The sequence below is a fragment of the Artemia sp. Qi Xiang Cuo genome, chromosome 14, assembly GCF_049724085.1.
Source record: "Artemia sp. Qi Xiang Cuo chromosome 14, ASM4972408v1, whole genome shotgun sequence".
In the NCBI taxonomy this organism is placed as follows: Eukaryota; Metazoa; Arthropoda; class Branchiopoda; order Anostraca; family Artemiidae; genus Artemia; species Artemia sp. Qi Xiang Cuo.
The window spans coordinates 51,152,370-51,176,842 of record NC_142807.1 but is presented as its reverse complement, the minus strand read 5'-3'; the positions used below and the strand labels follow the sequence as shown (position 1 = coordinate 51,176,842).

At 35.8% G+C, this 24,473-nt stretch overlaps 2 protein-coding genes across 3 annotated transcripts in view; one reads left to right on the top strand and one right to left on the bottom strand.

The window, feature by feature from the left end:
* The window catches only part of LOC148944584 (galactose-3-O-sulfotransferase 3-like), a 178,909-nt gene that overhangs the window by 12,376 nt on the left and 142,060 nt on the right, over nt 1–24,473 (top strand). Inside the window, exon 1 of one of the 2 annotated variants that reach the window (XM_089100751.1) lies at nt 13,403–13,516. The exons of the other annotated variant lie outside the window; for it this stretch is intronic. The gene's annotated coding sequence lies outside the window, so the exon portion shown is untranslated. Of the gene's footprint in view, nt 1–13,402; nt 13,517–24,473 lie in introns of those variants that run through there. 2 annotated transcript variants of the gene reach the window in all.
* Nucleotides 1–24,473, bottom strand: part of LOC148944585 (uncharacterized) — a 40,182-nt gene that overhangs the window by 13,992 nt on the left and 1,717 nt on the right. The window contains exon 2 of the mRNA XM_089100744.1: nt 14,953–15,211. Coding sequence (XP_088956870.1) covers nt 14,953–15,211 — 259 coding nt within the window. The remainder of the gene's footprint in view (nt 1–14,952; nt 15,212–24,473) is intronic.

Sequence of the window (24,473 nt, the reverse complement as noted above, 5' to 3'; positions counted from 1 at the left end):
TGCTCCTGATGGTCCTGAATTTACAGAGGAGGGGCATAAGCTTCTGCCACCTGCAAGCTAAAGAATAACAAAGCGCCAGGAATATGTGTCCTAACATCGGAATTCCTTAAAAATGGGGGTCCAGCCATGATCCTCTGGCTACAAATGCTATTGTAACCTTGTGTGGCACTTCTGGAAAAATCCTCAGACTGGAGAGTGAAGGCCTACTTGTGCCAATCTACAAGAGGAAGGGGAGTAAAGCGGAATGTAGCAATTATCGTGGCATAACTTTACTCTCAGTTCCTGGAAAGCTCTTCGCTATACTGCTTCTCAAACGGGCAATAAGATACCTCCATGCCCTGCGTCACCCCCAGCAAGCTGGCTATATGCCAGGCAGGTCCACCACCGAGCAAATCCATACGATTAGACAGCTAGTAGAGAAAACTCTTGAATATAAAAGGAAGGCATACATTGCCTTTGTCGATTTTCGATCTGCCTTCGACACTGTCGATAGGCAGTCACTATGGCTAAATCCTCCAGTCTGCTGGCGTACCCACGAAAAAATCGTCCGTCTCTTCAAAGAGCTGTATAATAGCACCGAAAAGTGCGGTGATCGTAAAAATGGACGGCCTTCTGGATATTTCAAAATTAAAAATGGTGTCTGGCAAGGATGTGCCACTGCACCTGAGCTCTTTAACTGTGTAATAGACCACATCCTGAATAAAACACAGCAGGTGCAGCCGTTTGGCATAGGCTTTGCAGGAAGAGTTTTTTCAGACGTCGACTTTGCCGACGACGTGGCGCTAATATGCAAAAACATTTGTGACCTCAAAACTACACTGGAAACACTGGCCTCTGCCGCTGAGAAACTCGGTCTGAAAATAAATTGGTCGAAGACCAAGATATTTCCCGTTGAGAAAACGCCGTCCAACCCCTGTCATCTGTGGAAATTTGTGGCCAGACTGTAGAAGTAGTCAAGCAGTTTACCTACCTTGGTTCAATTGTCTATTCAAACGGAAGCCTAGATGCCGAAATATCAGCAAGAGTGGCAAAAGCAAATTCTATCTTCGGTCGCCTTCTAAAAACAGCCTTCCATACACCCAGATCAGCCGTCTCACCAAAGCAGCACGAATATATTCTGCTTCGGTTGCCAGTGTTATGCTCTATTCTGCCGAGACTCGGTCGCCGACCTGCAGACACAAACGTACGAAAATAGACGTCATCCAGACGAAATACCTCCGAAAAAATCAGAACGGCTACCCAATGGCCCGACAGGGCAACGGAAAGTGGGAAATCCTCAGGTCCTTCAAACTCACCCACCCCTGTCCGAGCGGCTTGAGTCTCAGCTACGCTGCGTTATGTGGTATGGTCATCTCGCCGTCTGCCTGCCTGCCTTGCGAAGCACCTGCCCGGCTAATCATCTTCGATTTGAGGAGAAATAGCTACACAGAAAACATAGGCATCTGCAAGGGAAGACCACAGATGGGCGGTAGGACTTCATCCGAGATCGGCTCACCTCCAGAAACACTTTTTTTTATTATTATTATATATATATATATATATATATATATATATATATATATATATATATATATATATATATATATATATATATATATATATATATATATATATATATATATATATATATATATATATATATATATATATATATATATATATATATATATATATATATATATATATATATATATATATATATATATATTATTATTATTATTATTATTATTATTATATATTATTATTATTATTATACATCATTATTATATATATATATATATATATGTATATATATATATATAAATATTATTATTATTATTATTATTATTATTATTATTATTATTATTATTATTATTATTATTATTATTATTATTATTATTATTATTATATATTATTATTATTATTATTATTATTATTATTATTATTATTATTATTATTATTATTATTATTATTATTATTATTATTATTATTATTATTATTATTATTATTATTATTATTATTATTATTATTATTATTATTATTATTATTATTATTATTATTATTATTATTATTATTATTATTATTATTATTATTATTATTATTATTATTATTATTATTATTATTATTATTATTATTATTATTATTATTATTATTATTATTATTATTATTATTATTATTATTATTATTATTATTATTATTATTATTATTATTATTATTATTATTATTATTATTATTATTATTATTATTATTATTATTATTATTATTATTATTATTATTATTATTATTATTATTATTATTATATATATATATATATATATATATATATATATATATATATATATATATATATATATATATATATATATATATATATATATAACATATATATATATATATATATATATATATATATATATATATATATATATATATATATATATATATATACATATATATATATATATATATATATATATATATATATATATATATATATATATATATATATATATATATATATATATATATATATATATATATATATATATATATATATATATATATATATTTATATATATATATATATATATATATATATATATATATATATATATATATATATATATATATATGTATATATTCGCTCCTTACGCTAAAGTTTTTATTGTTTAAAAAAAAGAGTTGTGAGAAATTCAAACCTTGAGCGTAAAGAGCGAGGCGCTGAGGAGGGCACAGCCTCTTTCATATACGGAATAATTTCTGATCGTTTTAAGATTTAATGTCGCTCCTTACTTTCACTTTAAAAAACTTTTTTTGTTTATTTACAGGCTTGCGTGTGCGTGTGGTTCGGGGGCGGCAGCCCCCCAACTGTGCCTCCTAATCCCTGTACGTTTTGGGTGCCTGACCTTGCATCTCAGCCTCTTTAACCTCTTTAGAAAACGTAGTTTTTTTCAAATAATATCTACAGTGGGGAAATCAATGAAAGAGGCTGAGGTAATTAAACAAACTCAAAAAGTAGAAGAAATCAAGAACTGGCGATTCGGATAGGAAAAGACAGGGCACTAGTGGGACTCGAAAAAAAATATGTCTTCCCATGCATGTTCATCTATACCTTATTACCATTCCAAATTTATAAGTTTTTGTAGGCAAAGCTATAGCGTAGCCTATAATAAAGACCATAAGGCTTCAATGTTTTATTATTATGTATAATTTTTTCCCAGTGGCACTTCATATGGAATTGGTGAACGTATAAACTTTGGAGGGGATCAGACGATTTAAAATCGGAAGTTCTAATGCCGTCTTTAACAGTCAAAATTATTCCAAATGCTTACGATAAAAATCTTGATATAAGCATTTTGTTCAAAATAATCCAAATATCAGAAAAAGAGCTCCGGGGTCGAACCCCCCCCCCTCTCCTCCCCCCTCTGAATCGAGAAAAAAGTATTGCAATGATGCTGAGACACATATGTGCTCTTATGAAGGATATTTGCATAAATTTTGGTGGAGGCTAATTTGATTGGAAGTTGAAGGTTTTTTTTAAGAGTCAAAAGGGATCGGAGGGCAGCTAGCCCCCGCCCCCTCTTTTCTCCAGATTCACCCGATCAAAATTTTGAGATAGCCACTTTCAAAATAGTCCAAATATAATATAAAAATGCCTCCGAGGCTGACACAAACTCCGGAGCCCAGATCCAAGGGCTGTAAGTTATGCCCTAAAGGCATGTTAGATTTTTTTGGAGGGGGTGATCGTATAAACTGAGCAGGGCTCATTTGATTAGAAATTAAATTTCGGGTTCCCTCGTAAGATTCAAGAGTGATCGGAAGACAATCAAATTTGGATTCGTTCCCAATAGGATCCGATCAAAATCTTGAGATTGACACTTTGCTCGAAATAGTCCCAATATCTTAAAACAAGGTCTCCGGTGTTGACAAGGCTCCTATAGCCCGGGGGCAAGGTTTATAAGTTATGCCCCGGGGATTTGTAAGATTTTTATAGAATAGGTGGTTTTTTAAACCATGAAGGAGGCTCATTTGATTGGAAATGCATAGTTTTAGTTCCCTTTTTTATTCGTCAAAAGTGATCAGCAGTCAGTTAGCTCCCTCTCCCCCACCCTCTTTTCCCCAAATACATCCAATTGAAATTTTGAAATGGTAATTTTTTCAAAATAGTCCAAAGATCGTATATCAACGAGTCTAGGGTTGGGAGAAACCCTCAAAGCCCAGAGGCAAGGGTTGTAAGTTACGCCCTTGAAGCATATAAGGATTCTACAGAAGAAGTGCCCATATTAACTTTGGAGGAGTGTCATTTGATTGGAAATAGGAAATTGTTGTCCCTTTTTAAGAAAAAAGTGATCGAATGGCAACTAGTTCCTCCCACGCCCTGTTTTCCCATATACATCCAATCGAAATTTTAAAATAGCGATTTTGTTAAAAAAAAATAGCCCACAAACCATATGACAATGCCCCGGGATTCACACAACTCCTAAGAGAACGGGGGGGGGGGGGGGTTCTAAGGTATGTCCCAGGGCATATACGGTTTTCAGGGAGTGGGAGATTGAATAACTTTGGAGGAGGCTTGTTTGATTGGAAAATGAAAGTTCTAGTTCCTTTATAAGAATCAAAAGTGATCGGAGAGCAGCTAACTCCCAGGATATGTTTTCTGTCAAATACAGCCGATCAAAATTTTAAGATTGCCATCTTGTTTAAAATAGCCAAATATTATATAACAATGCCTCCGCGGTTGACACAACCCCCAGAACCAGGGTTGTAAATTATGCTCCGGGGGCATATAAAGTTTTTATGAAAGGGGTGGTCGTGTAAACTTTGGAGGAGGCTCATTTGATGGAAAATTGAAAGTTCTAGTTCCCTCTTGAAGAGTAAATAGTGATGAGTGGGGAAGTTCATGCCCTCTTCCCAAATGCGTCCGATCGAAATTTTGACATAGCCATTTTGTTCAAAATATTCTAAAGATCATATAACAATAACTACAGGATGGAAAAAGGCCCCCAGAGTCAGGTTTGGACATATGACCCAGGTTGTAAGCTATACCCCAGGTCAAATAACATTTTTGTGGAAAGGGTGGCCATATAAACTTTGGAGGATTTTTATTAGATTGGAAATTGAAACTTCTAGTCCCTTTTTATAAGTAAAAAGTGTTCAGAGGGAAAATAATCACCCATGTCATCCTTATATAGGCACATCCAGTGCGGATTTGAGATATCTATATTCATCAAAATAGTCCAAATATCATATTACAATGCCTCCAGGGTTGATAAAACCCCCTAGAATACGGGGACTAAGGTTGTAAGTAAGGTCCGAGGGGTATATAAGGTTTTATGGAATGGATGGTCGTGTAAACTTTCGAGGAGGTACATTTGATTGAAAATGGGAAGTTCTAGTTCAGTTTTAAGAGTCAAAAGTGATCGCAGGACAACACACCTCCCCCTCCTTCTTTTCTCCAAATATTTCCAATCCAAATTGCAGACAGCTATCTTGCGTAAAATAGTCCAAATATCATACAACAAGACATGTGGGGTTGACACCCCTCCCCCAGAACCCGGAGGCATGGGTTGTAAAGTTTGCCCCGGGGACATATTATACTTTTATGGAAGAGGTGTTCGTATAAACTTTGGAGGAAGGCCTATTGATTGGAAATTGATAGTTCTAGTTCTTTTTTAAGAGTCAAAAGTGATTGGAGGGCAATAAACCATTCCATCCATGCCCTATTTTCCACAAATGCTGCCGATCAAAATTCCACAATAAAATACATAATCCTGTGAACGAAGTCAGATTTTTTTTTCGCAATGGATGATGAATAACAAAATAGATATTAATGGAGAAGTATCCATTAGGAACTCCAGAAAGAATATAATTAGTTTAGATTCTAGTCGATGAATGGAATATTAGTGACATGGAAACATTTGATTGATTTTTTTCCATGTTCAATGATATTAAAAACATATAATGTTCTATGTATCGTCCTTACATTAAAAATATTTCTATGCATTATGATATTATGATTCTTAAATTTTTAGAGCTTTTTTTCATGTTAATGGAACATTATGTTTTCTTCGTTAGTAACATTAATATATACTTTTTTCGCTCTCTAGCTTTATACCATATGTCAGTTATTAGGTTGCAGTATTCTTTGGACAGTGACATTTCCAGATCAGTACTAGTTTATATTCCATGAATCATGAAGACACGGGACACTTAAAATTTAAGAACTGATCTAAAACAGAGATTAAGAGGAAAAAAAGATTTGTTGTAAATATAAAATGAAAATTTGTCCCTTCTTCCATAATTTTCTTACTTCTGTTCTGAATTTTCCCATTTTTTCTTGTTTCGTAGAAGTAAAACCAAATTTTCTTAAATTCTAAATTTTCCAATGGTTGAGAAAAAAAAGGTTTCTTTCCAATTCTTAATTTTTCCACGGAGTGGAAAAATCTCAACTTCCATTCTGAATCTTGATCTAAAACAAAGATTAACAGGAAAAACAAGATTTGTTGTGATTATAAAATGAAAATTTGTCCCTTCTTCCATAATTTTCTTACTTCTGTTCTGAATTTTCTTATTTTTTTCGTTTCGTAGAAGTAAAACAAAATTTTCTTAAATTCTAAATTTCTCAATAGTAGAGAAAAAAAGGGTTTCTTTCCAATTCTTAATTTTTCCACGTAAGAGAAAAAACCTAAACTTCTATTCTGAATCTTACTGTAGATTATATTTTATCTGCACGTCGAAACTGTTACCTATGAAAAAAAAATTGTAAATATAAAATGAAAATTTGTCCATTCTTCCATAATTTTCTTACTTCTGTTCGGAATTTTTCCCCTTTTTTTTGGTTTCGTAGAAGTAAAACAAAATGTCCTTGAATTATAAATTTTTCCATACTAGAAAAAAGGTTCTCTCTCCAATTCTTAATTTTTCCACAAAAGAGGAAAAATCTCAACTTCTATTCTGAATCGTTCCGTAGGTTATATTTTATCTACTAGTCGAAACTGTGACCTGTGTAAAAACAATATAGTAATAGACAATGAAATTGCAGAATAAATAAATATGTTAAAATCATTCAATGTCATATTTTCTTTGGTCTTGACAGCAAATGTTAACGGATTTTACGTTAGGTTCGTTTGGGTTCAGTAAGAGTGCGCGCGCGCTCTTAGTGAACCCTAACAAACCTAACTTAAAATCCGTTAACATAGTGTCACCTAGCTAAAAAATCATCTGTGCTGCCATCTATAATGAATCAGAATAGATGGCAGAACAGTCAGTTATGTAGCCATCTATAACTATAATAGAATAGATGGCAGCAGTTGTGTAATAAAAATAAAAGACGTATTCGCTGTCAAGAACAAAGAAAATATGACATTGAAAGATTTTAACATTTTTATTTTGTCTGCAATTTCATTGTCTATTACTATATTGTTTTTACACAGGTAACAGTTTCGACGTGTAGATAAAATATAGCCTACGGAATGATTCTGAATAGAAGTTGAGATTTTTCCTCTTCTGTGGACAAATTAAGAATTGGAGAGAAAACCCTTTTTTTTCTCTACTATGGAAAAATTTAGAATTCAAGAACATTTTGTTTTACTTCTACGAAACCAAAAAAAAGGGAGAAATTCCAAACAGAAGTAAGAAAATTATGGAAGAATGGACAAATGTTCATTTTATATTTACAATTGCTTTTACATAGGTAGCAGTTTCGACGTGCAGATAAAATGTAATCTACCGTAAGATTAAGAATAAAAGTTGAGGTTTTTCCTCTTACGTGGAAAAATTAAGAATTGGAAAAAACCTTTTTTTTCTCTACTATGGGAAACTTTAGAATTTAACAAAATTTTGTTTTACTCTTACGAAACAAAAAAAAAGTGGGAAAATTCAGAGCAGAAGCAAGAAAATTATGGAAGAAGGGACAAATTTTCATTTTATGTTCACAACAAATCTTTTTTTCCTGTTAATCTATGTTTTAGATCAAGATTCAGAATAGAAGTTGAGATTTTTCCACTTCCGTGGAATAATTAAGAATTGGAAAAAAACCTTTTTTTTCTACTATTTGATAAATTTAGAATTTAAGAAAATTTGGTTTTACTTCTACGAAACAAGAAAAAATGGGAAAATTCAGAACAGAAGTAAGAAAATTATGGAAGAAGGGACAAATTTTCATTTTATATTTACAACAAATCTTTTTTTCCTCTTAATCTTTGTTTTAGATCATTTCTTAGATTTTAAGTGTCCTGTGTCTTCATGATTCATGGAATATGAACTAGTATTGATCTGGAAATGTCACTGTCCAAAGAAAACCGTAACCTAATAACTGGCATACGGTATAAGGCTAGAGAGCGAAAAAAGCATATATTAATGTTGCTAAAGAAGGAAACACAATGTTCCATTAAAATGAAAAAAGCTCTAAAAATTTAAGAATCATTACATCATAAAGCATAGAAATATTTTTAATGTAAGGACGATACATAGAACATTAAATGTTTTTAATATCATTGAACATGGAAAAAAATCAATCGAATGTTTTCAAATCACTAATATTCCATCCATCGACTAGAATCTAAACTAATTACATTCTTTCTGGAGTTTCTAATGGATACCTTTCTATTAATATCTATTTTGTTATTCATCATCCATTGCGAAAAAAAATCTTACTTCGTTCGTAGGATTATGTATTTTATCGTGGAATTTAGATCGTCAACATTTGAGGAAAATAGGGCATGGAGGGAATGGTTTTTTGCCCTCCAATCACTTTTAACTCTTAAAAAAGAACTAGAACAATCAATTTGCAATCAATAGGCCTTCATCCAAATTTTATACGACCACCTCTTCCATAAAAGTCTTATATGTCCCCGGGGCATAATTTACAACCCATGTCTCCGAGTTCTGGGGTAGGGGTGTCAACACCAGATGTCTTGTTCTATGATATTTGGACCATTTTACGTAAGATAGCTGTCTGCAATTTGGATTGGATATATTTGGAGAAAAGAAGGCGGGGGAGGTGTGTTGTCCTGCGATCACTTTCAACTCTTAAAAAGAAACTAGAACTTCCCATTTTCAATCAAATGTACCTCCTCGAAAGTTTACATGACCGCCCATTCCATAGAACCTTATATACCCCTCGGGCCTTACTTACAACCTTAGTCCTCGTAGTCTAGGGGGTCTTATCAACCCTGGAGGCATTGTTATATGATATTTGGACTATTTTGAAGAATATAGATATCTCAAAATCCTCACTGGATGCGCCTTTATAAGGATGACATGGGTGATTATTTGCCCTCTGAGCACTTTTTACTTATAAAAAGGGCCTAGAAGTTTCAATTTCCAATCTAATAAAAATTCTCCAAAGTTTATATGGCCTCCCCTTCCACAAAAATGTTATTTGACCTGGGGTATAGCTTACAACCTGGGTCATATGGCCAAACCTGGGCTCTGGGGGCCTTTGTCCATCCTGTAGTTATTGTTATATGATCTTTAGAATATTTTGAACAAAATGGCTATGTCAAAATTTCGATCGGACGCATTTGGGAAGAGGGCATGAACTTCCCCACTCATCACTATTTACTCTTCAAGAGGGAACTAGAACTTTCAATTTTCCATCAAATGAGCCTCCTCCAAAGTTTACACGACCACCCCTTTCATAAAAACTTTATATGCCCCCGGAGCATAATTTACAACCCTGGTTCTGGGGGTTGTGTCAACCGCGGAGGCATTGCTATGTAATATTTGGCTATTTTAAACAAGATGGCAATCTTAAAATTTTGATCGGCTGTATTTGGGGAAAACATATCCTGGGAGTTAGTTGCTCTCCGATCACTTTTGATTCTTATAAAGGAACTAGAACTTTCAGTTTCCAATAAAACAAGCCTCCTCCAAAGTTATTGCAATCTCCCACTCCCTGAAAACCGTATATGCCCTGGGACATAACTTACAACCCCCCCCCCCCCGTTCTCTTAGGAATTGTGTGAATCTCGGGGCATTGTCATATGATTTGTAGACTATTTTTTTTTAACAAATTCGCTATCTTAAAATTTCAATTGGATGTATATGGGAAAACAGGGAGTGCGAGGAGCTAGTTGCCATTCGATCACTTTATTCTTAAAAAGGGACAACAATTTTCTATTTCCAATCAAATGACATTCCTCCAAAGTTTATATGGGCACTTCTTCTGTAAAATCCTTATATGCTCCAAGGGCGTGACTTACAACCCTTACCTCTGGGCTTTGAGGGTTTCTCGCAACCCTAGACTCATTGTTATACGATCTTTGGACTATTTTGAAAAAATTGCCATTTCAAAATTTCAATTGGATATATTTGGGGAAAAGAGGGTGAGGGAGGGGAGCTAACTGACTGCTGATCACTTTTGACGAATAAAAAAGTGAACTATAACTATGAATTTCCAATCAAATGAGCCTCCTTCATGGTTTAAAAAACCACCTATTCTATAAAAATCTTACATATCCCCGGGGCATAACTTACAAACCTTGCCCCCGGGCTATAGGAGCCTTGTCAACACCGGAGACCTTGTTTTAAGATATTGGGACTATTTCGAGCAAAGTGTCAATCTCAAGATTTTGATCGGATCCTATTGGGAACGAATCCAAATTTGATTGTTTTTCGATCACTCTTGACTCTTATAAGGGAACCCAAAATTAAATTTCTAATCAAATGAGCCCTCCTCAGTTTATACGATCACCCCCTCCAAATCTAACATCCCTTGGGGGAATAACTTACAGCCCTTGGATCTGGGCTCCGGGGTTTATGTCAGCCTCGGAGGTATTTTTATATTATATTTGGACTATTTCGAAAGTGGCTATCTCGAAATTTTGATCGGATGAATCTGGAGAAAAGAGGGTGTGGGGGCTAGCTGCCCTCCGATCACTTTTGACTCTTAAAAAAAACTTTCAACTTCCAATCAAATTAGCCTCCACCAAAATTTATACGAATATCCCTTCCTTAAGAACCTTCTGTGTCTCCAGGGCATAACTTGCAATAATTTTTTCTTGGCTCAAGGGGGGGGGAGGGGAGGGGGTATCGAACCCGGAGCTCTTTTTCTGATATTTGGATTATTTTGAACAAAATGCTTGTATCAAGATTTTTATCGTAAAAATTTGGAATGATTTTGACTGTTAAAAAGGGCATTAGAACTTCCGTTTTTCAATCGTATGATCCCCTCCAAAGTTTATACGTTCACCAATTCCATATGAAGTGCCACTGGGAAAAAATTATACATAATAATAAAACATTGAAGCCTTATGGTCTTTATTATAGGCTACGCTATAGCTTTGCCTAAATAAACTTATAAATTTGGAATGGTAATAAGGTATAGATGAACATATATGGGAAGTCATATTTTTTTTTCGAGTCCCACTAGTGCCCTGTCTTTTCCTATCCGAATCGCCAGTTCTTATTTCTTCTACTTTTTTGATTTGTTTAATTACATCAGCCTCTTTCATTGATTTCCCCATTGTTTGTAGATATCTGAAGAGCTTAGTGTCAGCGGAAGAAGCAAGCATAAAACGTGGACAGCTTAACTGTGTTACTTCTCAACTGTGACTTCTTAGACTTCTCAACTGTGTTGTCGTTAACGATGCGTCAAATTTACTCATTGTAAGTAATTTACTTTATTAATTTATTTCCCTCAAAATTGAGGAGTATATTCAATCTTGATTTTTTCGATCTTGATTCACATATTTAATTAAAGCTTTATTCATTTTAAGATTCATTTATGTACGCTTCTCCTCCGTCCCAACCTATTGAAAGCCTCACCCTTTATACCCTCCCAGAAAGTTCCACTTTCTCTTAGATATTTCCTTATTAATCATCCCATTACAACTGGGGACAACCTATTTTTCGTTTGACTCTAGACGGTTGGCCGACAAGGATAATCTTTGGCAATCGTCTGCAGAACGTGCCCTAGTCATCTCAACCTTTCTCTCGTTATGGTTCTAGAAAGCGGCATTGAACCCCAATTTCTTAAAACCTACTGTTTTAGATACTGACAGTCCTTTGGGCACCCAAAACAATCCATTGGTAGTTTCTTTGGGAAATATTTCGCAAATCTTCATCTATTTTTTTTTGAACGTCCACGCCTCAAAATCTTACTTGACCACTGTCATCACTGTAGCTTCCAATATTCTAATCTCGGTTCGCAGACTTATCTTCCTATTCTTTCAGACCTTTTTTTTCAACTGTGAAAAAAACCCACTGGACCTAGGCTATTCTACTTCTAAGAGCTTCACTCTACTCACCGTCTTTACTGATAACGTGACTCAGATAAGTGAAGCTTTCCACAGGTCTATCAAAATGAACCATATAAATGGTGATAGAACACAACTCTGCTTAATTCCTGATTTAATATGGACCCAACTACTAACCTCATTTCCTATTTGAACCCCTTACATAATAAGCCTATCTTGTCAACGTTGTTTGCCAAGTCGTTTTTCCCGCTATTTCTCAACTATTTGTTTTGTAGGATTGTTCAAAACACGTTTTTGGATCTCTGGTGATACATTAGTAATGCATAAAATAAGGTATATCCAGATACTTAAAAAAACAAACCTTTGGTGCCGTAGAGGGATGCTTCCGCATTATCCAGTACACACTCGAGAATTTCGCTGAATGTAAGATCTAAGAAAGCCGTTTTAATATGCACAGACATATAACGGGTGACAGAATGCATTGGACTTCTGTAATTGGAACTACACAGTTGAAGATTAGGTGAGTGGGTAAAGTTGGGTTAATTTACCTTTATTACCCTATTGTGCAAATATATAACCCAAATTGGTTCTTGTTCATTATTCAGAAAACAACTTACTTGATTAAATTTATAGATGTGGAGTTAAAACAATTGAGACGCTTGGGAGATAGATAGCATATGTATATATATATATATATATATATATATATATATATATATATATATATATATATATATATATATATATATATATATATATATATATATATATATATATATATATATATATATATATATATGTATATATGTATATATGATTTCTGCTGTATATTTGCACATTAAAGGGGGTTGTGGGTTAAGTTCAACAATCAATTCTATTCCCACCCCACCCTTTCCAACACAAAATAAATTGCGTGTATCAGTAACTAGTCACATATTCTCAAACCATTCTTGGTCCGTTTTTTTTTCCCAGAATTTAAAATTTTTATTTTATAACTAAGATTTGCAACTAATTTTAAAGCTTTAACAATTGTTTACAAATAAATAGTTTTTTTTTCACATACACTGTATGTTTCCATCATGCTATTAAATACCCGCTCGGTTTGGATTAGCAACCTAGCCTAAAGTGTATTTCGTAAAAGGTTTGCTTTGCCAAATTGACCTCGTTTGAACATTTTATTCTGTCTATTGAAGGAAAAACATGGAACTAAGTCTGAATGAACTATGTTATAAAAAGTGAAACTATATATAAAAAAAAATCTTCGTTTAACAAGGAATATAAAAATTGATTTGCATCTCATTGAGGGATTTTTTTGGGATAACCCGCTCATAAGAAAAGTAAGTATATGTAGATAGATAATGGAATTACTATAATTATATATTATATTTATACGATCACCCCCCCTCCCCTACATCGCTCTCAATCAACAAATGGTTAGCGTCCCCGGAATTTGAGTAGCGACTTAACATTCATTAAATTAAATTTAGATAATAGTACAAGTATGATCAAGTTTTATTTTCTATATAATCACAACTTTGCCTCCCTCTCAATCAACAAAAGGTTACTTGCCTCCTACCCCTCTGAATAGGGTGATAGTGAATATAAATTTAATAATATTATGACTAACTTAGGTAAAGAAAGTCGCTGGTGACTGGTAAACGTCTTTGAGCATCATATAGCCAGTGTGATGGGGAGGAGGAAATTTGACTGTTTAGGTCATGGAAACTTTGAAATAGCAACATTTTAAATTACCATATCTGACAAGGGAAAGATGAGGGGGTAATTTTTCCTGGGATATATTTTTTAATGTTTGAGTATACCTATTCATTATAATGACTAAATAATTTTTAAATGTGTTTTCATAAAACATATTTGTGATCTATCTCTCCGACCACATTAATTAATATAATGCAAAAAATTTAACATTACTCAAATCTTTTTCAGAGTCACAACTTTTCCTTTTCTCAGGCATTTTATTCACCTAATTTAGTTAATCTACACTATTCTAACTGATTCTGTCAATAGCTCTATATCCCACTTTATATAGGGTATTTTCCAGGGCTATGGGGTTTTTCCTCTATTTGTCTTCCAATTCTAAAATTAATAATAACAATAAGGGTTTTCCCCAAATCCTGTTGAAAATCTGTTAAGTAACTATGTTTTTCCCCAAGGTCTTCCCTTGTTGAGAAACTAGTCAGGTTTTCCCAAAATCTTAAATTGTCCACAAACAGGTTATGTAGCTAATAGTTTTCCCAAAGTTTTCCCATGTTGAAAAAAACATTTCTGGGTTTTTCCCCGTGACCTTGAACTTGGGACTCAGGGACTACGGACTCCTTATCAAACGTGTATAGCAGCACGGTAAATGGAAAGGCACATACTACTGATTTTAAGCAAGGATGGAACTGTCTTTACAGAACTTGATGGAGGGGGCGGAATTTTCACAGAGATGTTTTCCGTGAGGGGAGGGGGATACATATTGCATGGCGCTGAGCCAGATTTACCTGTATTGTTTGAAAAACGATCAGAAATTAAATAAAAAACGTATTATTTTAACTGAAAGTTAGGAGCTCCTTACTTTCAATTTAAAAAGTCAATATTTTTTTACTTAATGACTGGAAAGAACTAATGAGAATATACTGAATGTTTAATGTATATAACATAAGTGCTTAAAAATCTCAAAAATTCAAGATTTTGTTTAACGGTGATTTTATATTTCAGTGTTATAATTAAAAAGAGTTTAGAATATAGTTCTTAATTAAAGATAAAGACTTACTTGTGAACTTTTCTCCATCTTTTATAATTTTGTAATAAATTGGAGATGGTTTAAAACTGGCAATAGATGGATGTGGGGTACGACTAGCACAAGCATGAACTCCGTAGGCTTTTCGATGGGTATTCTTCATGTCACGATAAAAGCGATCGTCAGCCTCGATGAGGATCCCTGTCCACTCTAAGAATCTTTCTAGGTGCAAAGTTGTGGAGAATATCACACCGTCCAAGGCACCACATTCTAAGAAATGCCTCTGTCCTTTCTGGAACACAATTATGAAACAACAATAGGTAAGAAAAAATGTACAAATTTACAAGAATAATAGAGACAATGATTTGAGGGGAAAATTTATCGTCTATTTTTCTAATTATACGCTAAATATCGGCTAGAATATTGCTGGATTTCTCTGAAGGCTATTTGTTTACTAGTTCGTTTACTAGTTTGTTGACTAGTTTACTAGTTCAAAGAAAAAGCAAAGAGACATAAAAATATTACAGCTTTATAAATATAGCAGAAAAAAATAGTTGCCAAGCCTGGTTTCAGTAGGAAGCAAATTATTTAGTATGATGATACTTTTTAGACTTAGAAATGATGTAGATAACGTTTTAAAAAATAAACTGTGTGGTTTTAGGAAGGGTAAAGGACGCGTCGACCAAATTTTCACTCTTAGATTATAGTCCAGTAAATCTGCGAAAAAAATTGACGATCAGGGACAAAATTGCAATATAAGTGATTTTTACACCATTTTGGAGAGAAAAAAATATGTACAACATACCAAATAGACCCCGGCGTCGCGCTGGTGGATCAACCGAACGCCGCCGACGAGAGGCCCGTTCGAAAGCCACTGAAGTGTCATAACACCACCGGCGCAGCACAGGCGCGCCGCCACCGGCAGAGGCGGCGGCGTTCGGTTGACTTTAAATTAATTATGCGGCAATTCTTTATTGCGTCAACCGCAAAGTCGGAGCTTTTCCTTCTCGTGTGGTTTAGTATTTCGATTTTCCTGATTAGAAATTAAGCAGGGCTTGCACTATCCCCGAATTTTCGGGTATTTCCCCGAAAATCTATGCGTCACCCCGAAAAAAAAATTTGGTTCCCTGAATCCCCGAAAATCACGCAATCACGGTGCCACCCTTAGCGATTTATCGCCAGTGACTTTCCCTGCCAAATATTACATTGCGTACCATAATCCTTCACTATTCTCTTGTTCATTAATTTTTTTATTTTTTTTTACTTTGCATAAAAACGAGACAGATGCAATATACAATTTCAAATATTGCAATATACACAGTTCTTCATATGTTGACAAGAAAAATATCGTCTTTATGAAATGAGTTTAAGTAATTTCGAATGCAGTTTCCTAATCGCTATTTCCTATATTATTCGTAGTCAAAATTTTATTTTCAAGTTGAATAGAATTATAGAACGCATTCACTACTATACAGCTTCAGCTTTCAGTTGGATTTTGAAATTGACAGCCGACAGATAGTTTATACAGCTGAATTGTAGGTTTGCAGATTTTTTTTCTTGCTGTATTTAGGTAAGCTTTTCTTAATGTTTAATACTCAATTGTTGAACGCCTGATAGAAATTACAATTTTCTTTCTGAAACATTTTTACCCCCCCCCCCCAAAAAGTAACCTTCTATTGAGACAAAGTTTAGCTATAGACTAAGCTATGTACAAGGTTGGGGAATCAAAGATTGAACCGGAAGTTACCCCAAAAATATGATTCATAAATAAATTGTATAATATTGCCTATAAAGGGAGGGGGATAGGGGGCTATGATTTTTAAATGATAATCCCTTATTTTTTTTTATTGAAAGCAGGGATGCCAAAAAGATAATTTTTTTTTTTCATTTAAAGTGGAGACAGAAGAAAATGATATCAAATTTCCTGGGAAATCATTGAAGTACTTTGATAGGTCCAAGGCCCCCTATTAGGACTTGTTCATTGTCTTGGGTATTTTGCGATTTCATTTAGGCTACTGGCCTAATTTGGCTTTTGTGTGTGCTCCCTTTTAATTAGATTCTTTGGATCTTATTGAATGCCACGGAGAATATATGACTCAGTTTTCCAATAATTTGAGGTATATCTGAATACTTTCGACATTTTTGTTGCTGTCTTTGTACCCCTTTACTCATACCCTCAATTTTTTTGCAAGGAACACTAAGCTGTTTAATGTTATTTTGCGCGTTTGTTTGAACCATATAGTGACCTAGTTAATTATTAAGTAGAGTATTTTTCTAATGAAACCTGAGACGGTATTCTGGTGGTGTCCAGAGGAAGTGGGGGGGGGCAGGGAGACAATACATTTAAATGATAGTATCTTGAATTTTTTTTTTATTGAAAGCAGGGATCCCAATGATTCTTTTTATAATTTAAAGCAGAGACGGCATCCTATCAAGGTGGTATCCTGAGGGGGGGGGGAGAGGTAGTGAGCTATCATATTTAAATGATACGGCACCCTATCAAGGTGGTATCCAGAGGTGGGGGGGGGGGTAGTGAGCTATCATATTTAAATGATAATACCTCGATTTTTTTTTAAAGCAGGGGTGCCAATAAGTTAATTATTTTTTTTTTACTTAGAGCAGAGACTGTATCCTATCAAGATGGTATCCAGAGGGGGGGCATAGGGCTTATTATATTTAAGTGATAGTTTCTTGATTTTTTTTTTACTCAAAGCAGGGATGCCAAAAAGTTGACAAAAAATAACAAGATTTTAGTGAGATATACTTGATACAGCACTTGCATGGTTTTATCGTCCAAAGGGAAAGGGACATATGCGTCCAATCCAGTTTTTTTCCTATTGATAAAACGGGTTTACTTTAAAAACATTCATTCATATGTACCAGAAAGATTCACACTAAAACAAATTGGTGTGGCGAAAGCGATATCGACATTCCCACCTAATGTTGCGCTCGAGTGACAATGGCGCCCTTGGTCCAGTGCCCAAGTTAAGTTAAAAGGCCAAGTCATAATAAAAACTTTCAATTTGGGAGGTTCAAGGAGGAGTCTGTGACAGTCTTATGACCTCAGGGTACTAGATGTTGCAACGTTCTTACGTATCTACAGTGGTTTAAAAAATTCGATCATCCCCCAAATGATTACCAAAAATATGCACAAATATAACAAATGTAGCATTTGGAATATTATAATACTTTTTTCAACGCTTAGAAGAAAAGCAAAAAAGGCTAAATACCCGTAACTACGCTTGAAAGCCATTTTAAAAAGAAACTCATTTGAGATTTCCATGGAAATGACCATAGCAGAAGCTTTGAGCCTGGGTGGGGATCAAAGAGGAGTCTTTGAGTGTTTTGACCACAGGTGACTTATTGTTCCGACTTTCTTAAAATTGGTAATTTTTGTGAGCATTTGGAAATCAAAGCTTAAACTCAGTAACTGATACTAAGTGTCCTAACATTTTCCTTGGATTAGAAGTGACGAACTAGGATGAAAATCTCAACATTTTCCTGGAGCTACTTCAGTCTGCATATTATTTCTTTTAATTACATTTAAAGCGGATGAGCTTTTCTTTTTTACCTAAGAAAATAGCTGGCATTTAATTTTTCTTCATACCGAATAAACCATTATGTGTGTTTTGTTTCATTGTAATTTAAGTGTTCTCATGTGAAGTGTTCATAATATATTTTTCAATTTGATAAATTTACTCCTTTTAGATGCAGTTTATAATTTTGCTGATATTAGGTATTTATCAGTTTATAATTTGGAATGAATCCCCAAAAGGAAAAATGAATAATATCCAAAAGCAATAAAAAAGCAGCAGTTCAGCCTTAGCCTACATGACATATAATCTATAGAGAAGCCAAAAAAATGTTAAAATGCATTTTTTTTAATTGTTATTAGAAACCAGTTTTTAATACAAGAAGGCTTATTAGGAATCCAAAAGAGCAAAAAAAACTTGCAATATCAAAGTCGCCCATTTCAACTGTTTTAAAGGTGACAAAACAGATTTAGGCAAAGGGCAATATGAAAAAAGTAAGCTTCTAAGTTCAAAGTTATATTCAAAGTTTTTACCCAGATAACTGACGAATTTTGTGATACGGTATTTGAAGTTTTGTATGTAGTAATGGAATGAAAAAAACTACTAATTTTGATAAGTATTTATGTTAAGAATACATAGCTAATAGACACTTCAACTACTCGTATTATACAAGGGTTCTGAAACGCCACATCCATTTCGTTTCTACCAGATTTCTTCTTTTGATGAATAACGAAGAAGACCAGTTTCCAGCCAGTGACTTGTGTATTTTTGAACTCATGAATAGGCTCGATTCTGTTGTAAATTTAAGCTGTGATTTGAGAAACACTGATGAAAACATTAATGTTTGCGGTCAACATTGATCGCGAGGGCGGTGGGCCACCATCATCTTAACGGCGGCGCGCTGCCGACATCTTACTGGTGGCACGGCACGGCACGCTGTTTTGGCCGCGCCGCCGCCGGTCTTCTGTCATCGGCATGGCACCGGGGTCTAATACAAAATATTCCCCAAGAATCCCCTTGGCGGAACAGGGTGAAAAACGGGGGGAAAGGTGAAAATCCAAGGGAAAACTCGAAAATCTACGGCCGGTAGTTTTTGATGCTGAGAATGGCGTTCTTGATGCTCTTGGGTCCAAAAAGATCAAATGTGCGTTGTTTTATTGTTGTGTAATAAGTCTCTCCCCCGTTTCCGTACTTACAGTGGAAAAAGAGGAGTTAAATAAAGATCCTGTACAGCAATCTTCAAAACTTTTTTGCTGAGTTTCCCAATGCGAGAAGAATGAATATGTTACTTTGTTTGCTCTGTCATTAGCCTGTTCCCCAGTTTTCCAGTTACAAGGAAATAAAGGGGGAAACCAAGACATCCTCTAAAGGGAAAAGATAGTCAGACGCTCTACAAAATTTGAAGAGGAGACAAATGTCTATCAACTCGATTTTAAGACAATTTAGCACCGTTTTGACGAGAATTTAATATCCTATGCCCTGGTGCTTCTCTTTTCCTGTTTGCTGGAGATTCACTACCTACTGGTAGGCTCAAGCAATAATGTCAGTCAAGCAATAATGCTGGCTTGCCGTCCCCAATCTTTGCTCGCTCCTTTACAAGTATACCTTTGAGCCCAGCAACACCAGCAATCTGGTTCACGTTTTCTGATCGACCAGCCGAATGGGCTATGTTTTTCTACTTCTTACGCTGAAATGCTTCAATTCGAGCGTTCTGCCGCAGTAAATCATGGTGCAGAATTTCCAGGGATGATTTCTAAAACTTTCATCCAGCTCATTGGTGACAATGTCGACCACAACATTTGCACTATCGACGAAAAAGGTACTTCCCATTGCATGGGCATGCTAGCTGCTGCCACACCAAGGCTACCCAAATTTCCAATTATAATCCCAAGAGCAGTTGTAAACCTTGAAGTACTCCAGCAGGTTGGACGAGTGCCTTTCTTCTTCTACAATAGAAGCCAACAGGAGAACAGTCTTGTGTAAAAACTCATCCCGACAATCACCTTCGGTGACAAGATCGATGGCATTGACCTACTTTATCATGCAAGCTGGATACATGACCCGAAACTGGTTGGATGGAGTGAATACCATTCACCAGTTCACCATGGGTCATACAAAGGTGCTTCGTCAATTGTTTTTCTGCCTATGATCGACTATAATCCTTCCTGTCTTTCTTGTGTATACACGACCCTACGTTTTATCTCCAATAAAGCACGCCAGCACTGAATGGTACCAGTTATTACTTTCGACCAACCTTCGTACATGAAAGGGGTGAACATCATCAATGCTGAGCATGCTGATAGTCATCTCAAGGTAGCAGTTCCAATGATCGGTGGTCTCCATTGCCGTATGAGCTTATTTGGAGCGATCGGGCACTTGATGACGGAAACAGGAATAAAAGAAGTGCTCGAATGCATATATGCCGGTAACATCATTAGGCATATCCTTAGCGGTGAGGCTGTTTCAAGAGCCAAGAGAGCGCTCAAGCCTATAGACTCAGAATTGTAGATCATTCTCATTTGCAAATCGTATGGTTTCAATGGCACAGATGACATATGTTCGAGTCATCCAGACTTTGCAGAAGCTTTGACAATATGTATAGCTCAACTGAATGAGGAAGCAACCCTTGAAGACGCATCCAACGCAGACATAACACTTCGAATCCAAATGCGAGTGATGGAGTTTCAAGACACGCTGCAGAACAACAGGACTGCTAAAATATGGCTTCAGCATTCAGAAAGTTTCGGATTGCTTAAGGAGGCCATCAGAGCAGAACGGACCGGAAACTCGGTGCAGTATCTTCAAGCACACACTGAAATGTTCCTTTACTTTGCAGCAGAAGGCCCTAACCTGTATACGAAATCGGTGATAATATTTCTTCAGCAAATGGAATAGGTGAAAGAAAATAACCAGAAGCTGTATAAAGACGTTGCGGATGGGATGTTTGTCATTCGAAGAAGTGATAGATTTTGGGCTTGGCTCTCTCCCGACTTAGTAATTGAGCAAGTACTAATGAGGTCACTGAAAACAAGCATGAGCCTCACTAGAAGAAATGGAATGAGTGAGACGCAAATGTTGATCTGGATAATGTCAATGCCAGTGCGAGCTGAAATTAATCAGCTTATGCAGTCACTCACCGGCGTTGAGTACGTGTCATCTGACCAGCACGTTTCTGCAATGCCAGCTCGGATAAAAAGAGAAAAAAAGGACGTAAAGGCTTTAGTATCTTTTATACGCAGTCCTATCCGTGCGACAACTGCACTCAATTGCGCAATATATCGAATGGTATGACAGCTGCAGGAACTGTCAACGCAGATGCAGCAAAGGCGATAGGAAAAGAAATTTTGAAGTCGATGGACGACGCTGATGCCAATCGCTACATCTTTAAGTGCTAAAGCAAAGTGATTACGATTGCCTATCAAGGCAACAATTCCGAAGCAGACGGTGAAGACATACAAATTGACGCAAGTCTTCTGTTTTGACGTCTTGCAGCAACGGCAACTACAACCGGAGGGGATAAGGAAGAAACACTTAGATTTGAACTCTCCAGTTATCCTACTGCCCTTTTCGAATCGTTAAGCCTGCCGCGACAGCGAGATAAAGTGGAGCTAGCGAAAGCTATTTGAAAATTAGCAAAGGCAGAACCTGTGAACGTCCTATGAAAAGAGCCGGAAAAATACGTGATCGGTGATGGATGGCCACTCCAACATATTCCATGGAAAACAGGAAACACTTTCGAACAAACTTGCAACAGTTAAGTTTAATTCGTGACACACAAGTATTGGTCCGTCTACCAAAGATGTCGCCTAGCTTTCACACTGATTTTGAAGCTCCAAAGGAAGAAGGAGGACTTATTGTGGAATCCCAACAATAAGCAGAACATTATTCGAGCTATTGGCAAGAAGCTTGTCCAAGCCGGCCTCACTGTCCTTCATGCGGAGAGAGATGCGGACGTTCCTATTGCAATAACAGGTGTTAATGCGGCCAAGAAAAGGGTGACCGCAGTAGTTGGAAACGACACTGGTTTATTGATTATTCTCCTCTATCACCTGCCTCCGAAAGCCAGGGATCTCTACTTCAAAACCAGTACCAAGTCAAGAGCGCTGCCAACTAAATATTGGCACATGAACTTTATCAAAAGAGTCCTGGAACAGGTTTGTCACTATTCTTGTTGAGACCCCTTTCTTGGTTGCTATAGGACGCCCTGTTTGTTTGGGAAAGGAAAGCAGGCTGTCCGGCCATGCCTAAAAAGCCATGAAGAATTTAGGAATAACTGTGGAGTATTCCTTAATCCGCGCGGTACGAAGGAAGAAGTCCAGCAAGCCGGTGAAAAGATTTTGCTGTGTTTCTACAAGGCTAAGAAAGGGGAGAGTCTCAGCAAAGGTAGGCACAGGGTTTTACTTCAAAAACTGAACAGCTCAAAGATATCAACTGCTGTTAACCCAGAGAGACTTTCATCAACCTGACCTGACGGACTCCTCACTCCTATTATGACAGACATCGGACCTACTCCTTCTCATTTGCTAAATGTGATTCGTTGCAGCTGCATGCGTTCCAACTGTGACAGTTAAGGCTGTAGTTTCCAAAAGAATGGATTGCCTTGCACACTTGCTTGCAAAGACCTCCAAGGGATTGCGTATTCCAATTCAGATGTTTTTGGTGATAACGACGAAGAATACGATGTTTAGTACAAATCCTTGATCCTATCCTTTTTAGTTCAATCAAAACCCTAATTATATTTTGCTGTGATTACCGAAGTTACCAGATTTGTTTAATTTTTTACATTTAATTGCGTTTTATGTTTCTATTAGGTAGTCGAAGTAAATCTGCCCACTTATTCCGAAGGCTCGATGCATTGTCTCCCCTACGGTGAAAACACTGCAGAAAAGCAAGATACGAGTCCAATACCATATTTTTTTTAAATCATCGAATCAAAAAACCTTGGGGGCAACATTTTGAGCAGCCATATCGCACAACTCTCGAGGGTACTTTTTTCCCCTCCTCCTTCCCCGCTACAGGGGAAAGTCAAACCAAGTCCAGCGATAAAACAATATAACTTTATTTTTTCGAGTTCTCTGCGCAGAAAAAGAGCAGACGGGAAATTCAAGCGCACAATAAATCTGCCCCTGAATTTTTCCAATTTTTCCCCTTTCCCCCTGTTTTTTATTCTGTTCCGCCAAGGGAAGTTTTGAGTACTTTAGATATGTTGTACAGAATTTTTTTTCTCTACAAGATGGTGTAAAATCTTTTATATTGCCATTTTGTCCCAGAGCTTCGTAGATTTACTGGACTATTAATAATTGAGAAGAACCTGAGTAAACAAATGCCTTTAGTCCTCAGTTTTATAGATTATGATCAAGCGTTTTATTCAGCTGTTAAAAGAGCTTTAGCGAAAGTCCTCTCCTTGTACGGTATACCAGATAAATACATTAAATTGATCTGTGCCATATACGACAGAAATATTGTTGTGGTTAAGTTAGGAAATGGGGTATTAAATCAGGTGTTAAGCAGGGTTGTGGTCTATTTTCATTTAAATGGATCATTTTAATGAATTTTGTCCTGAAAAGCACAGCAAAGGCAATGGGAGAACACGGTGCCAAAATGGGGAAGTAAAACACTCCTATATTTAGATTATCCTGGTGATTTAAGTATTTTAGTTGAAAGTGTTAGCAAAATGAATCAACTTTTAGATGTTTTGCGAGTTCAGGGTGAAAAAAAGGTTTGAAAATAAATGTCAAGAAGATTAATTCACTAAGAACTAGGAATAAGAGAAGGTAAAAAGGTGATGTTGGGTAACGAAAAAATTGATCAGGTGGACAGATTCACTTACCTTGGTAATATTATTAGTAAAGACGGTGAGTGCATTGAAGATGTTAAAAGTAGAATAGCCAGAACCCAGGATGTTTTTTCAAGGGTGAAAAAAGTTTGGAAGAATAGGAATATAAGTCTGCGAACTAAGTTTAGAACATTGGAAGCTAAAGTGATGACAGTGATCAATTATGGTTTTGAAGCTCGTACACT